Below are 25490 nucleotides of genomic sequence, written 5' to 3'. Positions count from 1 at the left end.
ATTAATGTTGCAAAAGGTGATGCACATTATTACTAGTGTCTTCTCCTCTCATTTTATGCCCAGAATAGCTAAGGTGAATTGACCATGATACTGGATGGCAAGAAAGTGGAGAAGATGGTCATATTTTCAGCCCTGATTTTTCAAGAGTCCATGAAGTCATATAAACTAGGATGATTTTCATGCTTAAATTTAGCACTATTGCTCTTCTCCAGTGTAGTAACAACAGAAATGCCTTTGCTTGTCATTGTTTTCTTCCTTCTAAACTAATTTTATTTTCATTATCCTCTGGTCCCCAAGAATGTAATCTTTTCCTGATCACAGGCTGCTTATGGGCTTTATGTCCAGGCCTATCTCACACAGTGGGAAAGTTTTCTGGTAGATGTGTTTCTTTGGTCTAACTACTGTGAATGTCCATACATGCATCTGTTCCTCAGTGTGATATATTTCAGAACCTGGCTGTGGTTTTTGCCGGGGCAAAAAGAGCTGGTTTTATTTCCCTCATTAGTCTTGTTCAGTACACCAGTAGTGAGGCAACATTGTGTGGCTGAAACTCATGGTTTCTCTTCCTCTGGGGAGGTCTCATGAGGAATGCAACAAGCCTTGAAATGGGGTTTCCTTTTTAACAGTGTAATGTGGATTTATTGCTGGATTGAGAACCCTTAGAACTAGTGTGCCAAACAAGTACAAAGACCCTAAAAACTACAGCAGGGAAAGTTCTTCCTTTATTGTTTCACTGGTGGGGTTTGGTCTGATCATTTGAAGCTACAGTTGTAGGTAGAAAGTTGTAGTTGGAAGGCTGTAGTTTTTGGGGCCACTTAGTTATTGGCTGCCCTACTAAAAGGACACTTAGAATGATAGCTATTGTGACGTAGGCATCTGTAAGATCTACAAGGCTATCGGTAATCTGTTCTCTCTTTTCTGCTGCTATACTGGTCTCTATGATCTCAGTAATTCATCCCAGTAGGCATAAGGATTTCTACTACAGGATGTATAATTTCAATTGCTCTTTGCCTGAGACAAGGCTACCTGCCCACAAAGTGTCAGCTTTTTATTTCATTACCTGTTTGTTCTGATTCACCAGCTGCGGAGCCTACCCTTCCTTTAAAATTGCACTATTGTTCTTGGCAAAGGAAGAAACTATTTTGTCTTTTTGAAGATGTGTTTCTATTCTTGCATTTTCTGTCACAGCTTTTTATTCCAAGTTTTAAATGTGGAGAATTTAAAATCACTAAAATATCAGTGGCTCGCTCTGGATTAAAAAGAGACAGTGAATAACAATCTTCTATTCCACTTTTGTATCTACTGTGCAGGAATTACTTATTTCTGCTTTTGTTGATATAAAATTAAGCTTGCCTAGAGGTTTCCACCATTAGATGCTTTCAGTATTAGTTTCCTATTCATCAAAATATCAGGTTCCCACTGGATAGTGGATAGTGGTGATACCTAAGCATGAGAAGTACATGATAAATTATTTTTCTTATGTTTTCATGGGGACAGAAAGATCAAAGCATGTAAATCATATCTCTGTCATCTAAGCATAGGCCAGTCTCAAAAGATATATATGGAGATCTTATAAATTATAAGACAATATCTGTACATGTGTAAAGAAAGAAAAGGTTATGCCATTTATAAATGATTGGTCAGACAGGGGTAAGTGTGAAAGGGATATAGGAAGCAAACATTCAATTAGGTGTGCTTTGGGGAAACAGCTGATGATCCTGACGGGTCTCTGTCAGCTTGAGAATTTGACAAACACACTGATTTTTTTTTGTTCAATTTCAATTCATTGATGATCAAGCTACTTATGTAGAAAAGGAGTTTCATGGCCTGAATTTATGGATATTTGAGCCTGGATTCAAGTCTCCTGCCATCATGTTTCATAATGAAGTTTAGAATTTGAAGTGTTAATTTTCTATCATCAAGGTAGACAGCTTGGCACCTCCAGAGATACCTGGTGGAGTTGTATCAACTGAAATAGAGTCAGTGTGTAAAGTGATGAAAGAAGACATCACTTGAAAGACATTGTTGGAAGACATCACTTGAGATTTTTGAACTCTGGTATCAGTTTTGTGAAGGATCAGCTGGAAGAGCTACTAAAAATACAACATTTAATCAAAAAATCAAATGTTTGTGGTTTTGTTTCTTTTCAGACCTAGTGATTTGTTTTCCACAATAGGTTCTTCTGAGGTGAGTGGAAATGCTGGCCTTTTGGATCAGTTGGCAGCTTTGAAGTGGGTGCAGCAGAACATTGCTAGCTTTGGAGGAGATCCAAGTCGAGTTTCTTTGGGAGCTGACCGTGGTGGGGCAGATGTTACCAGCATTCACCTACTCACAGAGACAGCAGATATGGACCTCTTCAGGAGGATGTTGTTGATGGTAAGTCCCATTCCTGACAATTCAGCTGCTTTGTGAAAGTATGTTGTTACAAATGTGTGGATGTTGCATCGTGGGGGTACCTCATCAGCACTAACAGAGATGCTATTGCTAGAGTTATTTTTCATCTCACCTGTGACTGCAATCCTCAGGAGTCGGGTGCTTTGCAAGCATACATAAGAGATGCACTTTAGTGGTTGATGTAGTCATAGTAAGAGTCTGTTTGTCGTCAGTGTGGGTTTTTGTGCATTATATAAATAGCCTTGTTTCATAACTCATAGGTACAACAGGTTAGTTTCCATTCCATAAATGCAGTTGTTGACTGGCAGTTTTGACACTCTAGAACTGATGAGACAAACATCCGCATGTTTAAAGTATCCAACCTTTTTATCTGATCTCATGACAGATTTCATTTAAAAGAAAAAGCAAGTTTCAGAGAAAGAGTAAAAATCCTTTTACCTGCCACGGGATTGTTTGCTGTCAGCTCAGAGCATTTTCACAGTCAATGTGAATGGGAAACTTCAACCCACCACACCTCAAGTAATCCATGATTTTACAGCCTTTCCCATGTCAAATCACAGGACTCTTGAGACTGGTTTTGCCAGAGTTGACATTACCATTGGTCTTTACAGCCTCAAATAAGATTAGTGTGCACTGAAATAAGGCTCAATTTTCAATGAAGGTTAATATATCCATTAGAAATGCTGCTTGGACAAAATTATCTCTCTGCTAGCAGTTTTGACTTGGAACAGTTGGAAATTTGCTGCTTCATATATTTTTTAAGTAATCTCAGATTTGTATTGAATCACCTCAGTGCTGTTTGCCCTTGCAAGACTATCCTTCCCAAAGGTTCCCAAACATAGTCTTTCAGTTAGTTGTGAGAAACAGCCAGACCTCACAGAATTTCCTCATGCCATCTCTGAAATCCAGCAATCTCTTATGGCACAATTCATTAATTTTTCCCCACCTTCTCAGATCTTTACTCTGATTGTGACTGAACCCTGGCACAGACTGACCATGAAGGTTGTGAAGTCTCCATCCCTGGAGACATTCAAAAGCTGTCTGTACGTGGCCTTGGGCAACCACCTCTAAGTGCATGTACCTGACCAGGAAGTTAGACTAGATGACCCCCAGAGGTCCCTTCTAATCTGAGCTAGTCTATGATTGTATGAACCTGTCATCATTAGAATATGTCTTACTGCCTTCCTACAGAGTATGTTCCAAGTGCTGCCCAGTTACATGAGTTGTTGGATTCATTTGGTGCATTCCAGCAGTGTCATCCCAAGACTGGGTGTTTGTACTTGTTGCACACATTTTCTAAAAGCAATAAAAAAGTAGCTACTGGATATTATTTTAATGAATAAATACTGGTCATGACTTAGGAATCTGTAATGCTCCCACACACACATTTCACCAGATAAAATGTAGTCACCATAATACATCAGTAATCAGTAACAGGAATGAAATTATACAAACAGCTGGAGTTCCTGAGTTCACTTAGCATTATGGTATTTAACAGCCAAATTATATTCATCATTCAAGTTCTGAAGTATGTTTAAATAGGATGTGAAATATTTTGATCTCTGAATCTGTTGCTAGTGTGAATGATCAGTTACAAGATTTGAAGAGCACAAACATTTGTGTTAAGAGGTTTTTACAGAAGAAAAATGTAGGTATAAACCCTATTCCCTAACTCTCCAAACCTTTCATCTGTGCAAAAAAAAGTATGGCAATATTAGATTGAAAAGATCTTAACAGGGACTTAGCATGGACTGCAGCATTTTACACCCCCATATGTGACTGCTTGATTTAGAAAGCAATCAGAAGTTAATTTCAAATGGCCATAACAGCTGATCCTTTATCACTTGACAAGGGGACACATATAGAGAGAAATGCTCCAATTTGTGAAAATTCAGGTAGCTCAGTTACAAATTCTTAATCAGTTTGATGAAACATATCATTACTATTTGGCCTAACTCTTTTCAGACAAGAAATTCAGAAAACTCTTTAACATCCACTGTTGTGGATATGCTCTCTGGGTTTAATTATTTAAAAGGGATGCTCTTTATATAAATATTATACATAAATAAGGGCGTGCTCTCAGGAGGTGAGGTTAAAATCTGTTCCTCTACACATAAAAGGCCATGCCTTTGAAAGCCTACCTTTGCAGTTAGGCATGACATTACTACTATTTTTCACTTAAACCCCCTTTGTTCTCTGTTGTGTATCTACTATACTATGAGCAGCTGAGCTTTTGGATATGCCTGTACTCTCAGCTCAGGCCTAAGCAGGAACTGTTTTTCCCAATAAGTTAAGCCCATTCTTAATTTTGTCACTGCTTTGTGACACTGTAAGCCATTTAGAAAGTCAATGATTTTAAAGGTAAAAGGCAAAAGTGACAGAAGTATGGAGTCCCTATAATCAGGTGGCTCTTGGATGATGGGTGTTAGGTAATTTCTCAGGGTTGTTGACAACGTTCTGATTCATTTGATAATTCTATATGGAAAAGAAAAAGGCTCCTTTTGTCAGTGCAGGGAAGTTCTGTAAAGATGAGTTCCAGCTTTGTGAAGAATGCCAGATTAAGACTGAATTTAAGTCTTTAAGCTGTAGTTATCCTTCTCTATGCAGTAACTTTGTATAATGACAGACATCACCCTTGATGAAGAGTCATCTGCCTTACTTGGCTCTTGACTTGTCTGAGTTTATCCTGCTTGTGAGCAAGTTCTAATTTCAGATGCACTGGGAACATTCCCAGCATATGTCATGGCTGAAACAGCATCCTTAAGGTCTCTGGTTAACATTCAGAAGAGGAAATGCAGAAGCATTGCCAGTGTTTGATCATCAGCTGGTGTGCTGGTATCTCTCAGCTGTTGAAGGACTGCAGGACCACAAGATGTGCTGGGTTTCTCTTCTAACCACTCTTTCTTTAAAAAAAAAAATTCCCCTAGTTGTCTTACATTTAGTCTTCATAATATGTAGGTGGCAAGTGAAGGGCACTTTTACGTTTGCTCCCTGTGTATATAAGAGACTGGGCTTTCTTCTTTCTGGCACTTGCAAAAGAAGTGTGATCATCCCCTGTTAAGGAGAGGTAGGAGGCAATGCTTTCCCTCAGGCCATAGCTGAGACAAGAATCATCCATTGCTGCCAGGGTGCTTTCAGTATCTTCAGTCACCTCCAGTCTTTAAAAGAAGAAAAATTTGTTTCAATTTTTAGCTACATGAGCCAAGTCTATTAGTATAATATTAACAGTTGTTAAACCAAATGATGTTAATTTTGTTGTATAAAAATGTTTGACAGTCTCACAGATCATCAAACATTTCTGTCTCCAAGCCATTCTCCAAAACAATCAGTACAATAGTAGCATCTAAATATTTTCCAGCATCCGAAAAGGAAATAACATCTATATACCTTCTCTCTTTCTTCTTAGCCTGTAGGAAAAATGGCCTCAATACTGTACAAAATTTTCTTCAATTTGTAAGCAAACAAATATGCTCTGTGAAGGAAGATAGTGGAGGGAAATTTACACTTTGAAAATAAGGCATACTTGTGTTTCTGGAGGTGGTTGTTTCACCAGCTTCTGAAACCTGACCTACTTTCTCTAGTTACAGTCATGGTGTTAGAAAACTTATGAAACTTGGTTTGGGCTTTAGAGAATCAATAAGGTTGGAAGAGCCCTCAAAGATCATCAAGTCCAAAATATATTGAGAGTGTCCTCAGGAAACATTTGTACTGGGCAATATGTTAACTGCACTTGAGCTGTTTCATTTTGAGCTGTTTCATGAATGGCCACCATGTGTAAAAGGGGAAACAATTTCTGACTTTTGGGGCTCATCTATAAGCCATTGTATGTTAGCATGCAATTGATGGTAGATCTGACTAGGCTTTATGGCCTGGCTCTTACTTCTGTCAGTTTGGTGAAGAAGATAGGGGAAATAATTGAATGTTAAATATACTTTCTTTCAAAGTCAGACAAAGATTAACAGTTAGAGAGCTGGACATTCAGTTTCACAGGTTAACCCTCTGTCAGAAGCTTTGAAGATCTTAAAACTGGTCTCAGGAGAAGTAAATGGCTATTTCTTCTGTGTTGTAAGTACAAGCAAGCACAAGGCTGGAAAATAACCTTGTTGCTTCTGGCAGCCTGTGTTGTATGTGGTACCTGTGAATATTTCTCCAGCTGAAGTTTTTATTCCGCATCACCACAGGAGGAACTCGATTCGTTATGCTGCTGTTAGTGCACTGGGTAAGACAAGGTGTTGTAAGGACACAGCAGAGACCATCAGCAACTTCTGAACAGGGAAATGAATACACAGACAATTAATCTTTGCCCACTTCCGCGCTTTCCTTCCCCTATACGTGCTTAAATAATGTTTCAGGCATGCCATTAGTAGTCAATAAAATGTCTGTTCTTAGCAAGGTGCAACTTTTTCCTTTCCTTACATCTTTACCCTTAAATTTATCACAGTACAAGTGAGGAACTGAGGCACAGGAAGAAAAAGTGACTTGCCCAAAATCTATAAGGAAGTTTGTTAAAGAGCAGAGACGTAAACTAAGGCTTTATGAGTACTCAGTGAGTTCTGCTTTTGCTTCCCATTGTCTCAGAATGTGAAATACATGCAAAATGCCACCATTCAAATTGGATTGTATGTGCACATATTCTGCTGTGGAACAAGGCTATGGAAAGAATCAAGGTTCACATTTTACTTTCATCAGTATTTCTTCTCTCTATCCTCTTCTCTCTTCACTAAGAGCATTTCCTAGTTCTTCTGCCCAAGTAGTTTCCATTTCTGAGTCTTATTTCAGGATGAGATCCTCTATCACCTCATGATGGGGTAAGAAGGAGAGCTAAATTTTACTTTGTCTCCTCTTATACCTATAACTCAACTAAAAATATTAATTGTTATAAGTTTTGCGTTTCTTACCACCCTGAATTTTGAATTTAGATGGTTTACTTCTTTTTAAATGGAGAAGGGTATCAGCTAACTAAAATGTGGAAAGAAAAAAAAAGTCCTGTCAAATTCATACGCTTATTTAATCACTGGACTTTAAAGTTTCTTTTGCTCATTTGGAACGTGACTGTGTGTTTTCTCCCCAGATTATTAGAGTAGTCTTTGGCCAACACACTTTTTTGATTTACCTATGAAATACTCAGATATGGTAGCTTTACACTTTCAAAATTACATGATTAAAGTACAGAACCTATTGTTCTCTAGTAACTTTTATGCAATTAACTTATTGCAATCTTCCTTCCTCATTTTAGAATGCTCTCACTTTAAGGCATGTTAACTGCAGTTACTTCATTGTTTCATTTGTCTAGTTACCTCTCTGACACAGGCTAAATTGCCATACGTCTGGAAAACTAACATCAAAACAGGTATCATCCACTAGGTGTTACTAAAAATGACAGTTGAATCTGGATTTGAGCTAACAGGCTGAGCCCCTTGAGATAACTTCTGCTGGTAAAATCAAGCAATATCCTTCTAAAGTGATTGGGAAGAAAGTAACACTTCTAAGAATTTCCTGCTACAGATAAGGTTGTGTGACGTGGCGGTTCCAGAGAAAAATGTGATTACAGAACCTGGTCTCACGTGTCTTGATACTATCTGTCTGTCTATATGGTAAATAAATGGCAAAGATGTCCATAATGGTAAACAAAGTAACTCAAGAGTTGAACTCTGGGACAGAGACCCAGGACCTGCATCTGCACAGCTTAACAGTTGTTGTATACCCAAATTTTGAGTTAACTGTGCTCTGAGAGGGGCTGGACATCCCTGATGTGTGCTAACCTGCAAACTGGTTTTGAAAGCTGTCTAGGGAAGTGCTAGACACTAGTGTTTGGACCAAATAGTATTATTGACACGGTCATACAATATCCTATGCCAATACTGGCAGAGCCTATCTGTCTTTATATAGCTGAGTTCTTTGATTGATTTCAGTTGTATTCTTAAGGGTAGCATAGCTGTGTTTAGGATCAAAACCAAAGTAAAAATACATAAACCAAACATTTTCCCATTACTTGTGCCCTGGTGGTAGTTGCAACTCTCAGACACAGGCAAAACTTTATGTTCTGGACCTTTGATAGATAATTCTATAGTTGCCAATGGAAAATATGTGTATTCTGAAGTTCTGAGTACCTGAGTAGTGATTCACAAGGTCTTCAAGGCACTGAAAGGTTTGGCGTGGAGAGATGTAATACCAGTTATTTGGAAGGCGGAAGATTCTGTAATGTTTCACTTGCCTGTGCCGCACTGACAAGGAATATAGCCCTGGAGAAAGAGGAGAACTAATTACAGTAGGGCCCTAATTATGGATAGATAGCAGTGACTACAGTCACAGCATATGTAAGATGTGATGCCATGATCCAAAATATCACAGAAGGAGCTGAACAAAACCAAACCAAAACAAAGAGTACCACCCTAATCTCTACTTCTACTACTTATATAGTGTACTTCATGTATGTATATATTTAAGTATAACAATGGGAATAAAGAGCCCAACATCAGGGCCTGAGATTTTAACTGAATTTAGACTTCCAGTGTGGTTCTACTTTTTTATCTGTTGGGGGGGGTTGGGTTTTTTTGGTTGGTTGGTTTTGTTGTTGGGTTGTTGTTAGGTTTTTTTCAGTCATGGTATGGGATTTTTCTAAAGATAGTGTAAAGGAAATTGGCCTTTACAGAAGTTGTTTTCCTTCCTCTGAAGAGGAAGACCAGACACAGGCTTAGTCATCACCCAATGATGCAGTAGCTGATCCCTGGTGATGCAGTCCTGGTAGGAGATGACAACTTGGATTTTCCTCTTCTGAGATTTAAAAGTATTGTGCAGTTTTTAGCTGGTAAGGACTGAATGTTAATCCTAAAAGACTCTGAATTTAGTATAGGTATTATGAAAATAATTGGCACACAGGAGGTTAGAGAAGATGATTTATGATTTATTAATCCATCCCGAATGCAGCATCAGGATATTAGGATGTGTTCTGGTGCTTCAGAAAAAAAGGGAAGATGTCACAATGGGTAAGAGGAGGTGCATTCACTGAAGAGAATAAAAGTGTAAAGTGTGTGCAATACAGTTCCCCTGAAGCAACAGGATTGCTGCGAAAGAAAACAAAATTGAGGGCATGTTGTATTTTTAAAAAGTAAATAGAATAACCAACTGTTTATATGGGAAGTGTGCTTGTCAGCCACCCCTGCTGCTGGGTGTGTACTTTATAGTTTCTTCAAGCAACCTTTTGTGGATCAAGGCAAAGCTGTGCCCTTTCCTCCATTTGAAAAGACCCACTGCCTAATAAGCTTTGCATGTGATCAAAGTAAATAATAGTGTTTGAACAACTGTGTCTGTTTCTTCTGATGCCAGCGGAACTTTCCAGGGCCATCACTAGCCCTGGTGCCAGGGTTATATAGGTGCACTGGTGAAGACTGGTGTGCTGCACTGGGTGCCTTTGCCTTCCTATTACATACATTTTCTGTTTTCAAATTGATCTGTGTGAAGCAGGATGAGAAATTAATTAAATAGCTGTAAATCTCTTAATGCCTGAATTCAAGGGTGAGGAACATAAGTCACTTTTTCTCACCTTTCCTAGTTTCACTCTCCCTGATCATGAAGGAGCCAACCTTGGTGTTGGGTAGCTGTAGAAGTTCCTCTGCTTTTTCTCTTCCCAGCCCTTCAAATAACCAGCTGTGAAGCAGGAAAAAACAAATTCTTAAATTTGGACACCAGTGAAACAGAGAGCAGCATGTGGCCATGAAAGTGCTGCATTAGCCAGGAAAAGTGACTGAAAAAATAACACTGTGGCTTTCTGCAGTTATTCTCTCAACTATGTCCAGGCATATTTTCCCTGTTTATGTAGAAAATGTTGCTCTGTTTGACTTCCATTAACTTTTGTGAGATGAAGAGTGAATAAAGTTTGGATTTTTCCAGCTGCCTCGATCTGGATTGCAGGGGATATATCCATGTGGTGCACTGATGCCACATATTTGTGGCATTAGTTAAATCTCTCTCCTTTTTTTAATTTAAACTACTTCTGATAACCCCAAGTTGTATTTTATTGTTAAAAACAAAGCAAAAAAATTAAAAACCTAATTATTTGTTAAGTCCAGCCCTACATAAGAGAAAGTGGAATTAGTCCTACTGGTTTCACCACAGCTTGCTGAACTGCCTGGTTGTCACAGGTAGTGTCTAACCATGTAACTGAGCTTGTTCAGCTGCTGTAGGGATTACAGGCACTTTATTTTAAGGCTGTTCTTGTGTGTTTGATCCAGTCTGCTATCAGTAAAAAGGTCATGGGGAAAGCTGCAGACAGTAGCTTCCATTTCTATATCTGTGTCCTGCCTTTGGGAAAGCATCTGTATTTCAGACGGATGCAAAAGCACATTAGAGTTTAATCACTTGCATAAATCTCAGTGAAGTTCACAGTTCATATGCTCAAAATTAAACAGGTATTAAAACTTTTACCAGAAAGGTTTAAACTGTGTTAAACTGTGTGCTTTAATTTTTACTTCCACACACCCCCCCCCCCCCCCGAGTGGTATCTAGGGCAACAAGAAACCTCCAAACCTTCTTTAGCTCTTCCTGGGTAAGAGTTTACATTCTTGGATGTCTTCTTAGTCTTCCTGTTTGTTCTTTTAGGTTTGTTTTTCATGAGCAACTCCATCTTAAATTTTATTCTTTATAAATAATAAAAAATCCTTTCTAAATAGGCTCTCTTCATCAGTGTCTTAAAATTAGAGATCAGTAACTGCAACAGAAATATTTGAAATATCTTATATGACATTTCAGGGGGTTTTCACCCTTTCCAACATGTGAAACTAGGACTTTTTTCTTTTTAGATAATGTAAACATAGATTTGAATCTGATGCTCTTACATTTCAAAGGAGCTATTTTGGATTGTCAATAACTAAAGCTTCTGTCTACTTGCTATTTGCAATGTTTTGATTATGACATTGAATAACTAATCAGGGCAGTATATGTGGAAATGTAGAGCTGAAAGGCTGTAGGGAATGCATTTACTTACCCATGATAAACCTTTGCTACGTACTTTCCTGGAATATAGTTCTCTCTACCTGTTGTAAGGGAATGGACTCTCCACCAGCCTCCTTCACTGTGTGAAAGCAAGAAGAAGGGATATGTTCAAATGAATTGTCAGAGCTTGTCCTCATTTTAGAAATTAATTGAGACAGATTATCCTGTAACCTTCTGTCTGCATTCGGAAAGGGACCCTAATTTGTTTTGTTTAGAATAGTTCTCTTTCTAAACTTACATCAGGATTAAATTTGGATGCAGAAATAAGCTGCATTTGTTCTGTTTAAATTACGTAAGTAATAAAATATTTTTTCTGTGTTTAAAAGAAGAAGAGTAAATACTCAGTGGTTAAACCATGCTGTGCTCTGCCTTCCCACGGCCAGACTTGTACTGGTATCCAAGATATTAGGCTGAGTATGCTGTGTCTGGACAGCTCAGTAGTTACTTTTGTAACATCAGGGTAGACATACTCAGCAAATGCGCCCTGTCGGCCTGGGAACAAGTTTTCAGTTTAACAGAACCTGGTTCATGGTTTGCTCTCTTCTTCAACAAGTTTCTGACTAGATTACAAAAAGAAAACCAAAAAAGCCCTGATAGCTGAAACGAGGTGACTAGGTACACGTTTTATCTTCAATATATTGTAGGTTCTTGCTGTGATACTGAATGCTGGCTTTAGCTTTTGGATAACTTAGGAAGGCAGGGTGACAGGAATTTTCATAGGGCTGCTTTGGAACTTTAGTGATTAGTGTAAGGATGGTGATCATTAATGGGTTCACTCCAACTTTTCTTTTAAGAGTCTGAATCCAAATAAAAGTGCAACTTGTGTTTGAAAGCTGGTTTTGTGGGCATTTATATAAGTGTTCACAAGTAATCTGTGGGCTGCAGACCAGAGTATCAGTGGATTTCAAAACACCTTAGTTGAAAACATTTAGGTTAAACCCCCTGAGCTGTAGCTGCTGGGATCATGGTCCAGAATGTATACACTGTATACGCTGAGGGAAAAAGAGAAATGCCTACTGGTCAGAGTTGGAAATTTCAGGGTCTCACAAGTTTTGTTTGTGGCTTTCTATCTACCATGTAATCTGTAAGAAATTTAGGTTCATTTCTTGGTTGTTTCCCCCCTGAACTCTCCCAGACAGAACCAAGAATTGAATAACAAAAAAAACCCTGAGAGTCTTAGCATCTCCCTTCTTCCGAGCTGTAATATTACTAACCTTGAAAAATCCCTATGATGATTAAAGGTCCCAGAGAAGCATATCTGTTCTGGGGCAAGAGCCACAGAAATTATGCAGACAGAGAGGTTTACTGGAGGACATCTGGTTTGACTACTGACAGCTAAATGCAGTTGTTCATCTAGCAGCAAAAGATGCTTGACAAGTGTGGAGAGTGGGAAGCTGCATATCTAATCCTGCCAACCAATCACAGTTACAAATATTTGTGAATTTTGCTTTTTGTGGGGATTCCATACATCATGTTCCTGGCAGGATTGGTGGAGATGATTGCCACTATGCATCATTGCTTTAGTAAAAGGCTGAAAGCTGCCATTGTCAGAGTAGTGCATGCATATGCTGGCTTCTCCATGATGATTCCACATCACTTATGCTCTGGTTGTGTCTGCCAGGCTGTTGTTCTCTTCCACTGCGTTTTGCTTCTTTGAATGAGCTGAGAAAAAGGTTATGCCTACAGCTTGTGTACAGAAAAAGCCTCATAGGCAAGCAGTTCCTATTAACATCTGTACCTCCTCCGCAGGTCTTCCACTAGGACACTGTGTTTTATATAAGCCATAGGAGTGTCTTATCTTCTGTGAACAAGTTGTTTCAAAACAAGAGGAAAGATCCCATCAAGGCTTGGTTTGGCTCTTACATACAATGAGGAAATGAGCATGGCACATCAAACATGATAAAACCTGCTGCTACAGAAGCCTAGTTCTTTTAGAAGCTGTTTGTCCAGTGGATAATACTATGCAGCATATGGATGCATATGATATGGCACACATGTAATTCCCATGAATATAGCCATATGCAGTTATCATAGCTGATGAAAGGTGGGGATGAAGCTTTAAGCTGGAATTTCCAAGCTGTAACAATTGTTGTACCATGTGGTACTATGTTAACACAGACTGCAGCGACTTTAAAACAGCTAGAAATTACCAGAGAAGAATTCCCCTGGTTTAGGGAAGCTCTCCATCAGCAGGAAAATTCATCTAGTGGTATTGTCTGAGCCTTGTGATCTCTAGGTTCAGGCAGGCAGGGAAAGCACTTTGTCAGCAGAATGTAACTGAAGCTACTCTAGGTCAGACCAAAGGTCCACATAGCCCCATATCTTGTTGCTGATAAAGGCCATTGCATGCTTCAGTGGCCTGCAGAAGAGTCTGAGAATTCATCAATGGTCTGTGATATTTCTGTTGAGCACTTTTGTCCTCCAATCATTTGATGCTGCTCAGTTAGAGAATTTTTTTAATGAATTTAGAAATTCTCAGAGGATTTCTCTGCTATGAATGTCTGGGCTTGCTTTGGGTCTTTCTGCTCCACCAGCTGCAAAAATGAAATCTTTAACTTTTGTTTCAGTGGTGCAAACAGTGCCTGTGCAGATTAATAAGTTCTTGGAGGTCACTGTGTGCTGATACAAGTTGTGCATAAAATATCAGGGCTGCTGGCTTCTATTTTTCAAGAAGTTTGCTCACTCCTGTGTGTGGCAATATTTGCACTAAGTATAAGGTCACTGAACTACTTCTTTCAAGCCTACTTCCTTCTAGAAGTTATGCATTTTTGAGTGGAACTGGCTAGGAAATCTTTGACCTTTTCTTCCCCACTAAGAAAATGCAGTTGATTAAAAAAAAAAAAAGAAAAAACATGCTATTTTTTATTTTATGTTTTCATAAGGTTGCCTCAAATCTAGGGTGAAATTCTAAAAACCTAATCATAAAGGAATTGTTAAATACAAAAAAAGACAGGAAGAAAATATGAGACACACCTGACAAAGACATTCAGAATAGTTTTCCTTTTCTGTGTGATTCAAACTATTTTTGCTCTTATTCTGTTTTCTACTGAAATGGGAGGGATACTTTATCAAACTTGGTTTTCAGAGTAGAATTCTGTTTTGAGTCCTGCTTTAGAACAGAGTCTGTACCCAGCTCCAGAAACAACGTCAGAGGAGTCCAAGGACCAATGAACAATCTGAAATCCCAAATCTGTAAACTATAGGCAAATTTACACCACGACGATCCATCCTCCCTTGAAAAATGTGAACTCAGTTAATTTGCCCTGAACTGCATCCAATTTGGGCCAGGTGCATGAGACAGCTTTCCATCAATTGTAACAAACCCTGATTAAAAAACCAAAGGAACAACTTACTCTGACAGCACACGCAGTTTTTCCCCTACGTGAAATATAGGTTGACTTATGTCTGCTGAAGGGTAGTCATAGAGGACAGCCAGGAAATCACTCTCCTGACCTGTTAAAGAAGAAAGCAACTGTCATTTAAAAATGAGATAGAATTCCGAAGCAGAAATGGATTTTTCATTATGTATATTATATTTTATGTAGTAGGTCAAATGGGGAAAAAAAAATATCACTCTGAAATGCCACCTGGTAAACATAAAGAGCTAAAGATGAGCCCATAACTTTCCAAGAAGAATGTGAAGATATTTGAAAAGGGGAAAAAAAGTCATTTGGTTAACTGTAAGCAACTAAATTTAGACCACTTTTTCTAGTAATTACCATATTTAAAGGACATATTCAGTTTGAAACTAGTAAAATAAGTATTTGTAGTATTAGGCAGTAACTCAGTTTGATTAATGCCACTCTCTCTGAATGCCTTCTGTCACAACAGTGAGCCAAATTGATGGATTACATTTAAGGAGAGAAAGATGCATGTTAATTGTTCCATCATTTAGCATGCCCTTATCTTCAGTTAAAGAAGAGAAGTGACAAGGGGGTTTGTAATTAAATCAGTGTCCAAATGCAGTTTGCAGAACTGAGGTCAGAACTGTGGAGCTGAGGTAGGAAGACTGTTTACATCAACTGACATGACTCTGGGCCTTGTAGCACTGTGTAGGACACATCCTGGGTCTTCTGGGCTTCTGAAGGATGAAGGCACTTTGCACAAGAGCTCTTCATCCAGCGGGAATCTCTGGTGCCCGGTAAATGTTGACAGGTGGGGATTCAGAAATGTGTCATACTGAATGTTTCGCCACTAGTCTTGGGAAGAGGGATTATGCAATATGGTGCTTTTGTTTCTCCTGGAAGTGGGTCCCTCCTTTCTGCAAGTCATGGTACCCTCCACTGACACACAGAGAGATGAAGCTTCCCATCTTCTGCCAGTAGGACTGGTGCCTGGTTCCTTAGTAATACCATCTAGCAGTACATTTGCAGAGGTGGTTTGATGTCCAGTCTGTGCAGCTCAAGATGTGCAAAAATGAGAATGAATTCAGCAGAGAAAAAAAAAGTAACCCGTGAGATAGGCACATTTTGTGTCTTGTTAGGGTTTTTTTTTCACCTTCAAGATGATTTTTTTAGGGGAACATTAAAGAATGCTGAGGCTGGCTTGGTGGCTTCAGCCTCTGTGTCCCAGGGTCTTACAAATAACTCACAGTCATAATGATGAAAGGCTGAAGGGAACATGCAGGTCTGCAGAAAAATATTTTCAAGAGGAGAGATTTTACATTTTTTATTCTTACAGCTGTGATAATGAGAGTATAAGTGTTAGGGAAAACATTCCATATGAGGTTTGAAGGAAACAGAAAACAGTGTTTTCTTACATGATTTTGAGTACCTGATTGTTATTATGTTATAGGGACATGTTATGCAAAGCAGTCATTTTAACTTAATATTCAAACTGGCTGTAAGTATTTTTAGTCTTGCTAACCCTTGCCTGTTGAAGTAGCCCCATGAGCATCCTTATAGATACATAGATGTGTAGAGTCTGGAATAGACATTGATTGGTTTGACAGTGTATTTCATATTAGTATTGCCATAGTTTTCATAGTTGATTAGCATTACTAAATGAAACAGGGCTAGTCAAGTACCTTTGTATTAATCAACCAATTGCCATGATTATTCTACTGTGACTTATGATACAATTACTTCAGCTATACTGCAGAAATTTTGTGCTATAAACATGCCTTTGATTGCTTCCCTGTTCTGCATTAAGACCACTTCTCTGTCTTCAAAACTGCTTAGTACCTGAGGCTAACAAGACCTAAGTATTGGTGCTGAGTCTTTTCCAACAAAGCAAAATCTTTATCCAGGATGACAAGAAACAAAATAGACTGAGAACTGCAGAATGAGGGTAAGCTGCCATCCCCTAACTTCTCATTGCAGATTGTTAGACAGCAGTTCTACAGAGCATGTGATTTATTTTAGCTTAATGAAAATGCCTTTAACCATACTATTTTTAAACTTTATAGATGGTTTGTTTGCATACTGAAAGGGTGGAAAACAAGTGTTTTTCTGCTCTCCTTCCTTGCGTACTGGTAGTTTGCATTTCGTTACGCACTGTGGGGTACATGACTTTTTCTCTGCTTTAGCATGATCTGTGTCACTTTGCTTACTCTTTCATCTTTATATTCAGTTTTGTTTCAATTTTACCTAACTTGATGTTCTGATGAGGAAGGAATTAATCGTAGTGTTGGCTGCCACATCCATGCTAATGTTACCTCTTAAATTATATGTGCTTATATTCTGAGCAAGAGCATTTTATACTACCCCAAATCTTTCAATCCTCCCAATCCACAGAAAAAAATACTTCATTTTAATAAGTGTTTAAAACAAACCTCATTGGGTTTTTTGGTCATATAAAATACCCCACTGCACTCTACAGCCTTTCACAGAATCCATACTAGATCCTTTCAAACACAAAAGCCTCCAAACCAGGACTAAACAAATGGCACTGTTTCACCACACCCAAATTTCACAGTGGTCTAATAGATTTGATCTGATGTGCTCCCAACTCTTTAAAATTGTAAAAGAAAAAAAACTGAAAGATTTGCCTGACTGCTTCTAACAGAACCTCTCCTGCAGTGTGAGTGCAGGTTACATATGAAATGGAGCAACTCAGAGGTTAGAATGGAAAGATCGAAGCACAATCATTTCCACTGAATCAAGTGTTAATTCTGGTTGATTGATTGTTTTGTTGGGGTTTTTTTATGAGTAGGAAATGAATATGAAGTATATGCTGGTTTTAGATGTCTGCATCCCTACATGTCTTCCAAAGTGAGAGACTGAATGCTGCATGTTTCAAATTATTGATTGGGTGCTATTAGAGAGATAAGAAAAGCACAGGCAGAGCATCCAGATCCATCTCCTCACCCTCAAAAAATGCTGTGCTGTGCACCACTGTAGTGTACTATGATTTACAGCATGAAACATACCAGAGACAGTAATGGAGGGTACTGGTGTGTGTCTGGGAGGCTGTCTGTGCAGCAGTGAAAGGTGTGGCCACAGAGCTGTACTGGCATACCCACATCAGATGTGAACTACCCATCTTGGGAACTGAGAGTTATGCAGGTGCAGCTCAGTAAGGATTAACCTTTGATTCAAGGACCTAAGTGAGGAAGAAAGAAATAGAGGGGCTCACAACCCTTTGCTGCTATTCTGTTATCAGTACCTAGGTTATGCCAGGAATGTCCATACAGTGTTGGTTTCAGATGGAGTGATGTCACATTTGGAATCCAAATGCTCCTTTGGGAAATGCAAGTTATGCACTGTTCCCTTTCTCAGGACCAAGACTGATACACTGATGGTGAATAAAGCAGAGTTCTGCATTCAGTGCATCTCTCAGGTAGCACAAGGGGCTTACATGAGTCCGATAAACATATTCACACCGTGGATCAAGACTTCAGACTCCAGTTACCTGTTTTCTTCTCCCTTTTTGTTGTTTCTTTCCTTTCTGTTTTAGTCCTTCATTTATTCAGTCTTACTGAAATGAACCACTGTAAAACTTGGTTTTTCCTAATAATTATTTGTACTGTTCTAAGTCCATGGATTGGATCCTCCAGCACTTAAATCAAGGGCGGCCATTCCTGGCCTGGGAGAATATTCCATGGTTGGTGATGTGATTTGAATTTTGATCTGTGCAGGAATACAAATATCTGTAAATTCACTGGATTAACCACAATATATACTTTCATCATGAAATTCCCTTTCCAAAATCCACTTTCATAGGATTTGGATGACAGCACTGATATTTGTATTCCCAACTTTGATTAGAAACATCTAAACTATTATGGAGATGCTGGTGTGATCCAGACTAAGAGTTAGATCCATATGCAGGCTGTTAAATCACAGTCACAGAAGAGTTTGGGCTGGAAAGGACCTTTAGAGGCCACCTCATCCGAAAACCCTGCAATAAGGACCTAGGTCTACATGAATGCCTCTGTTAGCTAGCTCTTGACCATGTTAAAAACAGGGCTGGCTTTCCTTCCAGCACTAATGAAGGCAGGCTGATTCTCCACCCGTTTTGTAATGAGCAGCACAGCTGCACCAGTTTTCATGGAAAGCCCTAACATTTTGATTAATACCTTCCCTCTGTAAAACACAAAAAAACCCCACACCCCCAGACTGTTTTCCTCACCTTGGGGGAGTAATTTATTGCTGCTCTTGGACCAGCTGTCTGTTGCATTGCGTCATGAGAGCTTAGGCTGTGCTGACTCCATCTACTCACTGGCAGTTTGGGAGTAGAAGGTCTCTAAATTCCTCTTCCATGACCTTTACCAGCCTATAGTAGGGGCAGGAGAATCTGCAGCCTCATTTTTTTCACATGCAGATGCATAGGACAGGTGTGTTAGATCCCCCACTGACAGCTTGAAAAGTATTTCTGTATAACCTGTATGGATCAACCTAGTGTCAAGTTGTCTGTGTGCTACTTTTAATGCAGCTAAGCGTGGACTTCATATTCAGTGCAAACTTAATGTCATTAAGATTTTTAACCTTAAATGAAGCAACCCCAAATTTCAAGAACAAATTTGTATAAAATATCACATGGAAGTATGTCAAAATACATTTTTTTTCCTGCAGAAACTACTGTCTCTGAGGTAGTGCTTTGATGCTTTCTGAACTGGAAGGAATATCTGTCAAGGAGAACCGGCAGTTAATATTTTTAATGTTTGGTGGTTTTAATTAATGCACTTCTTGGAAAATGAGCTAGAACTGAGCCAAAAATACTGTCCAGAGGATGCCCCTCTTCTCCCACAGCAGTCATACACTTGCCTGATTGACTACATCAGGCAGATGTAGGAAGACATGTAGATGAATGTACTATATATTTTGAACATCAGTTTCTCTTGAAAGAAATTAAATGAGTGCTTACCCATTTGGCTCAGCACATTTGTGTCTTCAGAGGCTCTTGGCGTTTTCACAGTATTTCCCATTGTGCTCTCTAATTCTGTCAAAGTTCTTCAGAACTAAATCAAAGGAGACATTGAAATGAAATATCAGAATAACACCTGCTGTGCCAACGGATGAGAAATGACCTAGTTTGGGTGTCTTCAATTTTATGCAGTTTTGCTTTTGAGAACTCTCGTGTCAGATTCATGTGAGAGTTTTACATACTTGCTAAGCTCTTACCACTTTGGCGCTTTTATCAGGGGAATAGCAGAAAACCACAGCTAGGGAAGTTGCTCAGAAGAACGCAGTGTAGTAAAAGTTTCCATTACCAGTACCTCAGCACAATAGGAAGTCACAGCAAAGCCATGCCCATACAGTCATTTCATATACACAATGTTCTTTACAGCATCTGGAGTTCAGAAGCTACAAAGAAATTACTTAGATTGACCTATCTGGTTTTCAGTGCTCTCTCTGTGTGTTATATCACTTTGTTGCCCAACACTAAGAACCTTTCTGGTGGATTTTTTCCTGATGCAGTTGTGTTCTCAGTGAGTGTAGGTAACATTGTTTTCCCCTTTTTTTGTGTGTGTGGTTTTGTTTTTGGTTTTGTTTTTTAAAATTTATTTTATTTTAGTTTTTATTTTGAAGTAACACTTTGCCTCAAAATAGTTGGTCTCAAAACACTCCTCCTGCATAAAGCCAGTGATGCAAACCCTTCAGTTAGTTGCCTGTAAAAGTCTTGTTGGATATACAATAAACAATATCAGACATTTGTGGAACTAGTATAGTGAGAAAAGCAGTTCCTTTTCTTGGCTTTGCTGCACTCATCCTCATTCTCCCACACAGAGGAAAGAGAGAAAAACCTTTTGAATGTGAAGGTGTCTCATGCTATGGCATATTTTCAGAGACAGAGGAGAATAATCCATATCTGTTTGCTATTGCACATTTAAGCAGAATAACTAAACATCACTAGCTGAGAGGAAATTATTTTAGAGAATATATTTGTATCAGCTGCTTTGTGAAAATAGAAACAGAAACTCTAGCAGCATCATGCAGATATTTGCATCTTTCAAGCTTTTCTAACTGAAGTATTTAAAAAATTGTTATTGCCTTTATTCACAACAGATTAAGAGCCTGACAGCAGTAGCTGGAGAGGTATCCAACTTGAGAAGCAGTACTGCTAAAATCAGTGAGACTTTATTACTAGTTGTCTTTTGGAGTAAGATTGTCAGAATTGAATGTATTGCTTAAACCATACATTTTTTTATGTTGAGTTTAGGAAGACACACTACAGAAGAAAATGACATTCAAAAATGCTAACAGATCAGTGTTAAAACAGATGGTAATGCACAGTTTGACTCCACCTCATCTGATTTTCAAGCTTCTTAGTACTTGTTCCCAAAGGCTCTTTGCTAGAATCTCTATTTCACCAGCCAAATGGCTCATTACCCTTTCACTGTCTGCACTCAGGAACTAGCTTGTGGCACATCTGTAGGATGCAGCTGTGCCAGTATCTTTCTGACAAGTGTCTGAAATCTGCTTTCACAAGAAAAAAAATTGTTTCATTGGCTGATGGAACAAGTCTAGAAGCTGAATAAAAAAATAGCCTTCAATTTGAAATATTTGGGTATTCAAATTTGAATAAAAGAGTCTCTCAATAGAAAACACAAAATCTTTCTCCATTTAAATGTACCTAAGTTTCTAAAACTGAAACCAGAATTTATTTTGGCAGGCACTGTCTACTTGTAGGATTCTAATTTCTTGAACTAATTATGAATATTTTTTGTAAAGACTCAATTGTATTTTCTTCAACATTTTCTTCAGTTGCTTCCCATCAAGAATAAGCGATACAGTCATAGAAGTAGTACAGCCTGCATTTTGGCTACAGATACTGTATCTGTTCTTGTCTCATCTTCAGATTACCCATCAAAATTTCCTGGGCATAACAACAGAGAGCTCAAGAGGGCTAGAAAAGTCAGCCAAAGAAGTGGGATAAACACCTGGACAGATAACCTCTGCTGACCTCTGTGCTGCACTAGCTGCATTTTTTTTTCCAGTACTTGAAAAGGCTAATTTGAATCTTAACTAAAGTGTATAGGAAGTAAACTGCAGTTACCAAAAAAATTATGCCATTCCAGATAGGTGACAAGCATGGCAGCTTGAAATTCTTGTGCCCATCTATAGATGGGCACAAATATAGAATATGTTTGAATTTTGTGTCACAAAAGTATGCGGGGGGGGGAAGGGAAATAGAGGCTTACCTCTATACCTTTATTCTGAGTCCTAGCATTTGAAGGCCAGAAGAGCAAGTCATACTACTATCAATCATACTTCTGTCCTTTCAAGGGCTACTTTTCTTACCCATAGGATGGAGTAGATAGAAATTTCAGGTGTGCCTGAGTCACTTTGGAAAGTGATACGTAGCATTTGTACATCATGGAAAGACTTCTGAAAACGCTAGCTCTCAGAAAAGTTGTAAAAGCCTGGCATATTCAAACATGGCACCTTCATTCTCCTAGAAGGTATTTAGTCATCCAAATTCTAAACATTGTCATTTTTGAAGGTTTGCAATTTTGAATAGTTTGCAATTAAACCACTTGCTCTCTAATCCAGATGGCTTAGGTACAGACAACAGCCATAAGCTGCTTGTGTTTTTGCAGAGCACATCCAAAACTGGCCTGGCTCACTTCTGCCCTACAAATGTTTGCGCTTTTCTAAGGGCCTCTGAAGTCAATGAGACAGAGCCTGAAGCTCAGTGCTGCTACTTTAGATGTGGAAGAATCTGACTTTTGGGAAATACAAGTGTTTTAAAGTAACAGTGAAGAGCAATGGCATTTTTGATCTTTGATGTCACTAGTGCTACCGCTTGCTGTGTCTCATTACATTTTCCATGTTATTTCGCTGTCTCTAAATACCATTGGTGGCAGCATGAGGTCTTGAAAGGGACAGAGAGTTTGAGGTGTTCTCTAGACTCATGGCACAAGTGTTCAGTAAAAACAAGCAAATGGAAAGCTTTGTTACTGCTGATTCACTTATCCAAAGTGATTTAAAGGAAAATGACAGTTATCAGACTAGATTTATCACTACACACCTATAGTCCTGGCAAAGGCGGTGGAACCCTGAGGTATGGCTCAGCTCTTAGACATTTGAAAATGGGATGGAAATGCAAGAAATTGGAAGTCTTGTTAGAAGTAGGAACAGGGTTGGTGGAGAAGTGGGGACAAAAGATTGTTTCTGCTTGCTCACTGGCAATAGCTTGTCACTGTTTTCAGAGTAAGAGTGCATGAGTTATTATCCTAAGTATTTCTAAAGCAACAGTGTGCTGGACTCTTGGGTGTAGGATAGAGCTTAGTGTCTCAAGGAGCTTGTGCTTGTGTCAGATATTGGCAGTGCAACACAAACCCATTGTATCATGATATAATAAAATATATGGTGGTTTTATGAAATTTTGAGTCACTCTAAAAAATAACAACTTACAGGAAATTGTAAAGCACCTTGTGGCTGAAAGAGTTTTTAATCATTTAACTCACTAGTGGAACAATAACAATTCTATAGATGATACTGTTCTGAAATGGCACATCTACTCCAAGCACTGCATCTGACTTAAACCAGGTGACAGGGTTTGGAATACCAGTAGAGGTGACATCACTCTATCATAGAAACAGATAATTATGCCAGATCCAAAGAAAATCATTCACTGAGGGTGATTTGGGAAGAATTAAGGAGAGGGGGTAGACTGACATCTCCTTTTCTTGTCCACCCAAAGCCCTTCATGGAGGTGTGCAGCTTATTTTCAGTTCACAATGACCATTGTGCTTCTATTCTGTGAACCAAATTCTACATGCAGCTTTCCCTGTTCACAGGCCACCTCCTGAGGCTTGTGTGGGAACTGGATTTCAACCATTAAGATCATGTTTGAAATCTTCAAAGCTTTGGTGCTTTTTCTCCTCCTCTTCTGCACAGCTGTTTAAGGAAACCCACTTGCTGCAGCCATAGCTGTTTGTAAATACATAACTAGTAGGGTTTAGTGATCTTTACTGTTTTATTTTTACTGCCAAAAGAAAGATGAGGAACCATCTATGGCCCTAATCCTGCTATCTGTCCATTTTATCAGTGAAGAGATCTCAGCAGATACAAAATCTTCACTTGTCAAGGCTGGAATTCGATTGACTTATGTTGTGGGTCCCAAAAACAGTGGTAAAGTTTACACCTCCTGTTCCTGCTTGCAACACCTACAGCAATAATTTCCTTTTCTCAGAATCTGATCTCTGAGAAAACGCACTTCTGGAGCACTTAAATAACATGGTGCATAGGAAAGTCTGTCACTTTGTAAGAACTTTTTCAAAGTTATATTCAAATTAGTAAGAATTTGTAAAGATAAAGAAATGACAATAGTAAGAGAAATAAAAAGGCAAGACAAGCACCTGAGTAAAGCCCCTCTGACAGAAAAATGCAGGCTAGTAAAATGAAGACATTCACTGTTCCTGAGGTGCTATATGCTATTTTATTTTGTTGCCTGATATTCACATCTGTACCAGGCCTTATAATTTAATTCTCACTAGGATTTAGAGGTACTGTCCGAATCCCATTTAGCTTGAAAATGAAAGCATCAGCATCCTGTTAATTTTCATGTAGTGGCGGGGGGGGGAGAAAAGGCATCTTAGATTTCAGAAGCTGTATCCCTTTTGGTGAGTTTCACTTAATGAATGCCATTAATCAAAATGAATATCCTTTCAGTTTTGAGGCACTTCTAGCTTTGTGCTTGGAAATAACAACATAACGCTGTAATCAAGTTAATTCATGAAACACACAGCTACGAAACAACATAGAAACATCACATTAATGCAAACTTCTTACATTTTGAATAAAAAGCCCACTAATATGTGAGCTCGTATTTTGGGTTAGAAAGAAATGCATTAGGTCCTTCATACCTATCTTACTGTGAGCTTTCAGCAGAAATGCTCCTTGCCCCTTCTATCTTTAGTACCACTCCATATGAAAAAGATCAAGGCAGGCTTTTCTATTTCTACCTTCGGTGGCACTTGAAATCCATGGTCTGAATACTGTCGCTATTAATAAAATAGAGCTTCCTTTTACATAAATAAAATTGAAACATTTGGTCCCATATGCAGATAATCAAAAATGCATCAAAGCAATGATTACCTTTAAATGCTAGGCACGATATTCCAGGTTGCAGTATTTGTCATAAAAGCCGTAGTCATAATACTGCTCTCATGCTGCCAGCAAGGTTTAGCTGATCAAGTCGAGGAGCAGCCAGTCGAATGAATGTGTTGTGAAGTTCACACTGTCATGTAGAGCAGCATTTGCCAAACAGGCCACATACTTCCTCTCTGAGAAATAAGGAAGGCTCAAAGTGCTAGCAACAGATGAGGTTCCTGTTGCAAGTCACTACTCAAGACAGTTTTTATCTATGGGTTGAGAAAAGCAGGGAGGTTTTAAACATATTGCATATGCTGGCTTTAGCAGATATAAAAAATGAGCACATTTACCTGGCTTACATTACTTACACAAAAAGGGCTTCTCTTTAACTCTCACCCCCCCTCCCCCCCAATATATTTATTCAGTTATGTTCAGTCCCCAACTGTTTTCTTTTATGTAGTTTTGCTGTTTGTTGGGGGGGGTGGGGGGGTGTGGTGTTTGTTTTGTTTTGTATTGTGTTGGGTGTTGTGGTGTTTTTTTCCAGCCAGAAAGAGACACAAAACTGTTTCCCACTCCTATTGAGCCTGAATGGGAATGCAACATTTGCTTTATTCTTTACTT

The 25490-nt window shown here is 38.8% G+C and overlaps 2 protein-coding genes across 2 annotated transcripts in view; one reads left to right on the top strand and one right to left on the bottom strand.

Annotated features, from left to right (window-relative positions):
• TG (thyroglobulin) overlaps positions 1-25490 on the top strand; it is a 135102-nt gene that overhangs the window by 76077 nt on the left and 33535 nt on the right. Inside the window, exon 41 of the mRNA XM_054167162.1 lies at positions 2177-2376. Coding sequence (XP_054023137.1) covers positions 2177-2376 — 200 coding nt within the window. The remainder of the gene's footprint in view (positions 1-2176; positions 2377-25490) is intronic.
• Positions 4365-25093, bottom strand: SLA (Src like adaptor). Its single transcript, XM_009901912.2, has 8 exons — positions 24873-25093; positions 19693-19786; positions 14739-14838; positions 11378-11464; positions 9938-10041; positions 8505-8636; positions 6530-6659; positions 4365-5552 (listed from the first exon to the last, which is right to left on the bottom strand). Exons 2-8 carry the CDS (start codon positions 19751-19753, stop codon positions 5333-5335), a joined length of 834 nt encoding a protein of 277 aa, XP_009900214.2. The 5' UTR covers positions 19754-19786; positions 24873-25093; the 3' UTR covers positions 4365-5332.

Source organism: Dryobates pubescens, chromosome 14 (assembly GCF_014839835.1).
Source record: "Dryobates pubescens isolate bDryPub1 chromosome 14, bDryPub1.pri, whole genome shotgun sequence".
NCBI lineage: Eukaryota > Metazoa > Chordata > Aves > Piciformes > Picidae > Dryobates > Dryobates pubescens.
Note: the sequence above shows the minus strand (reverse complement) of the source record. Positions and strands in the feature narration are given on the sequence as shown.

Coding starts and splice junctions, on each gene's coding strand:
- SLA (XM_009901912.2), bottom strand. CDS start 19,753: ATGGGAAATACTGTGAAAACGCCAAGAGCCTCTGAAGACACAAATGTG. Junction 14,839..19,692: donor AAATGTGCTGAGCCAAATGG/GTAAGCACTCAT, acceptor CTTCTTTAACAG/GTCAGGAGAGTGATTTCCTG. Junction 8,637..9,937: donor GGAGAGTGAAACTAGGAAAG/GTGAGAAAAAGT, acceptor CTCTTTCTCCAG/GGCTATATTCCTTGTCAGTG.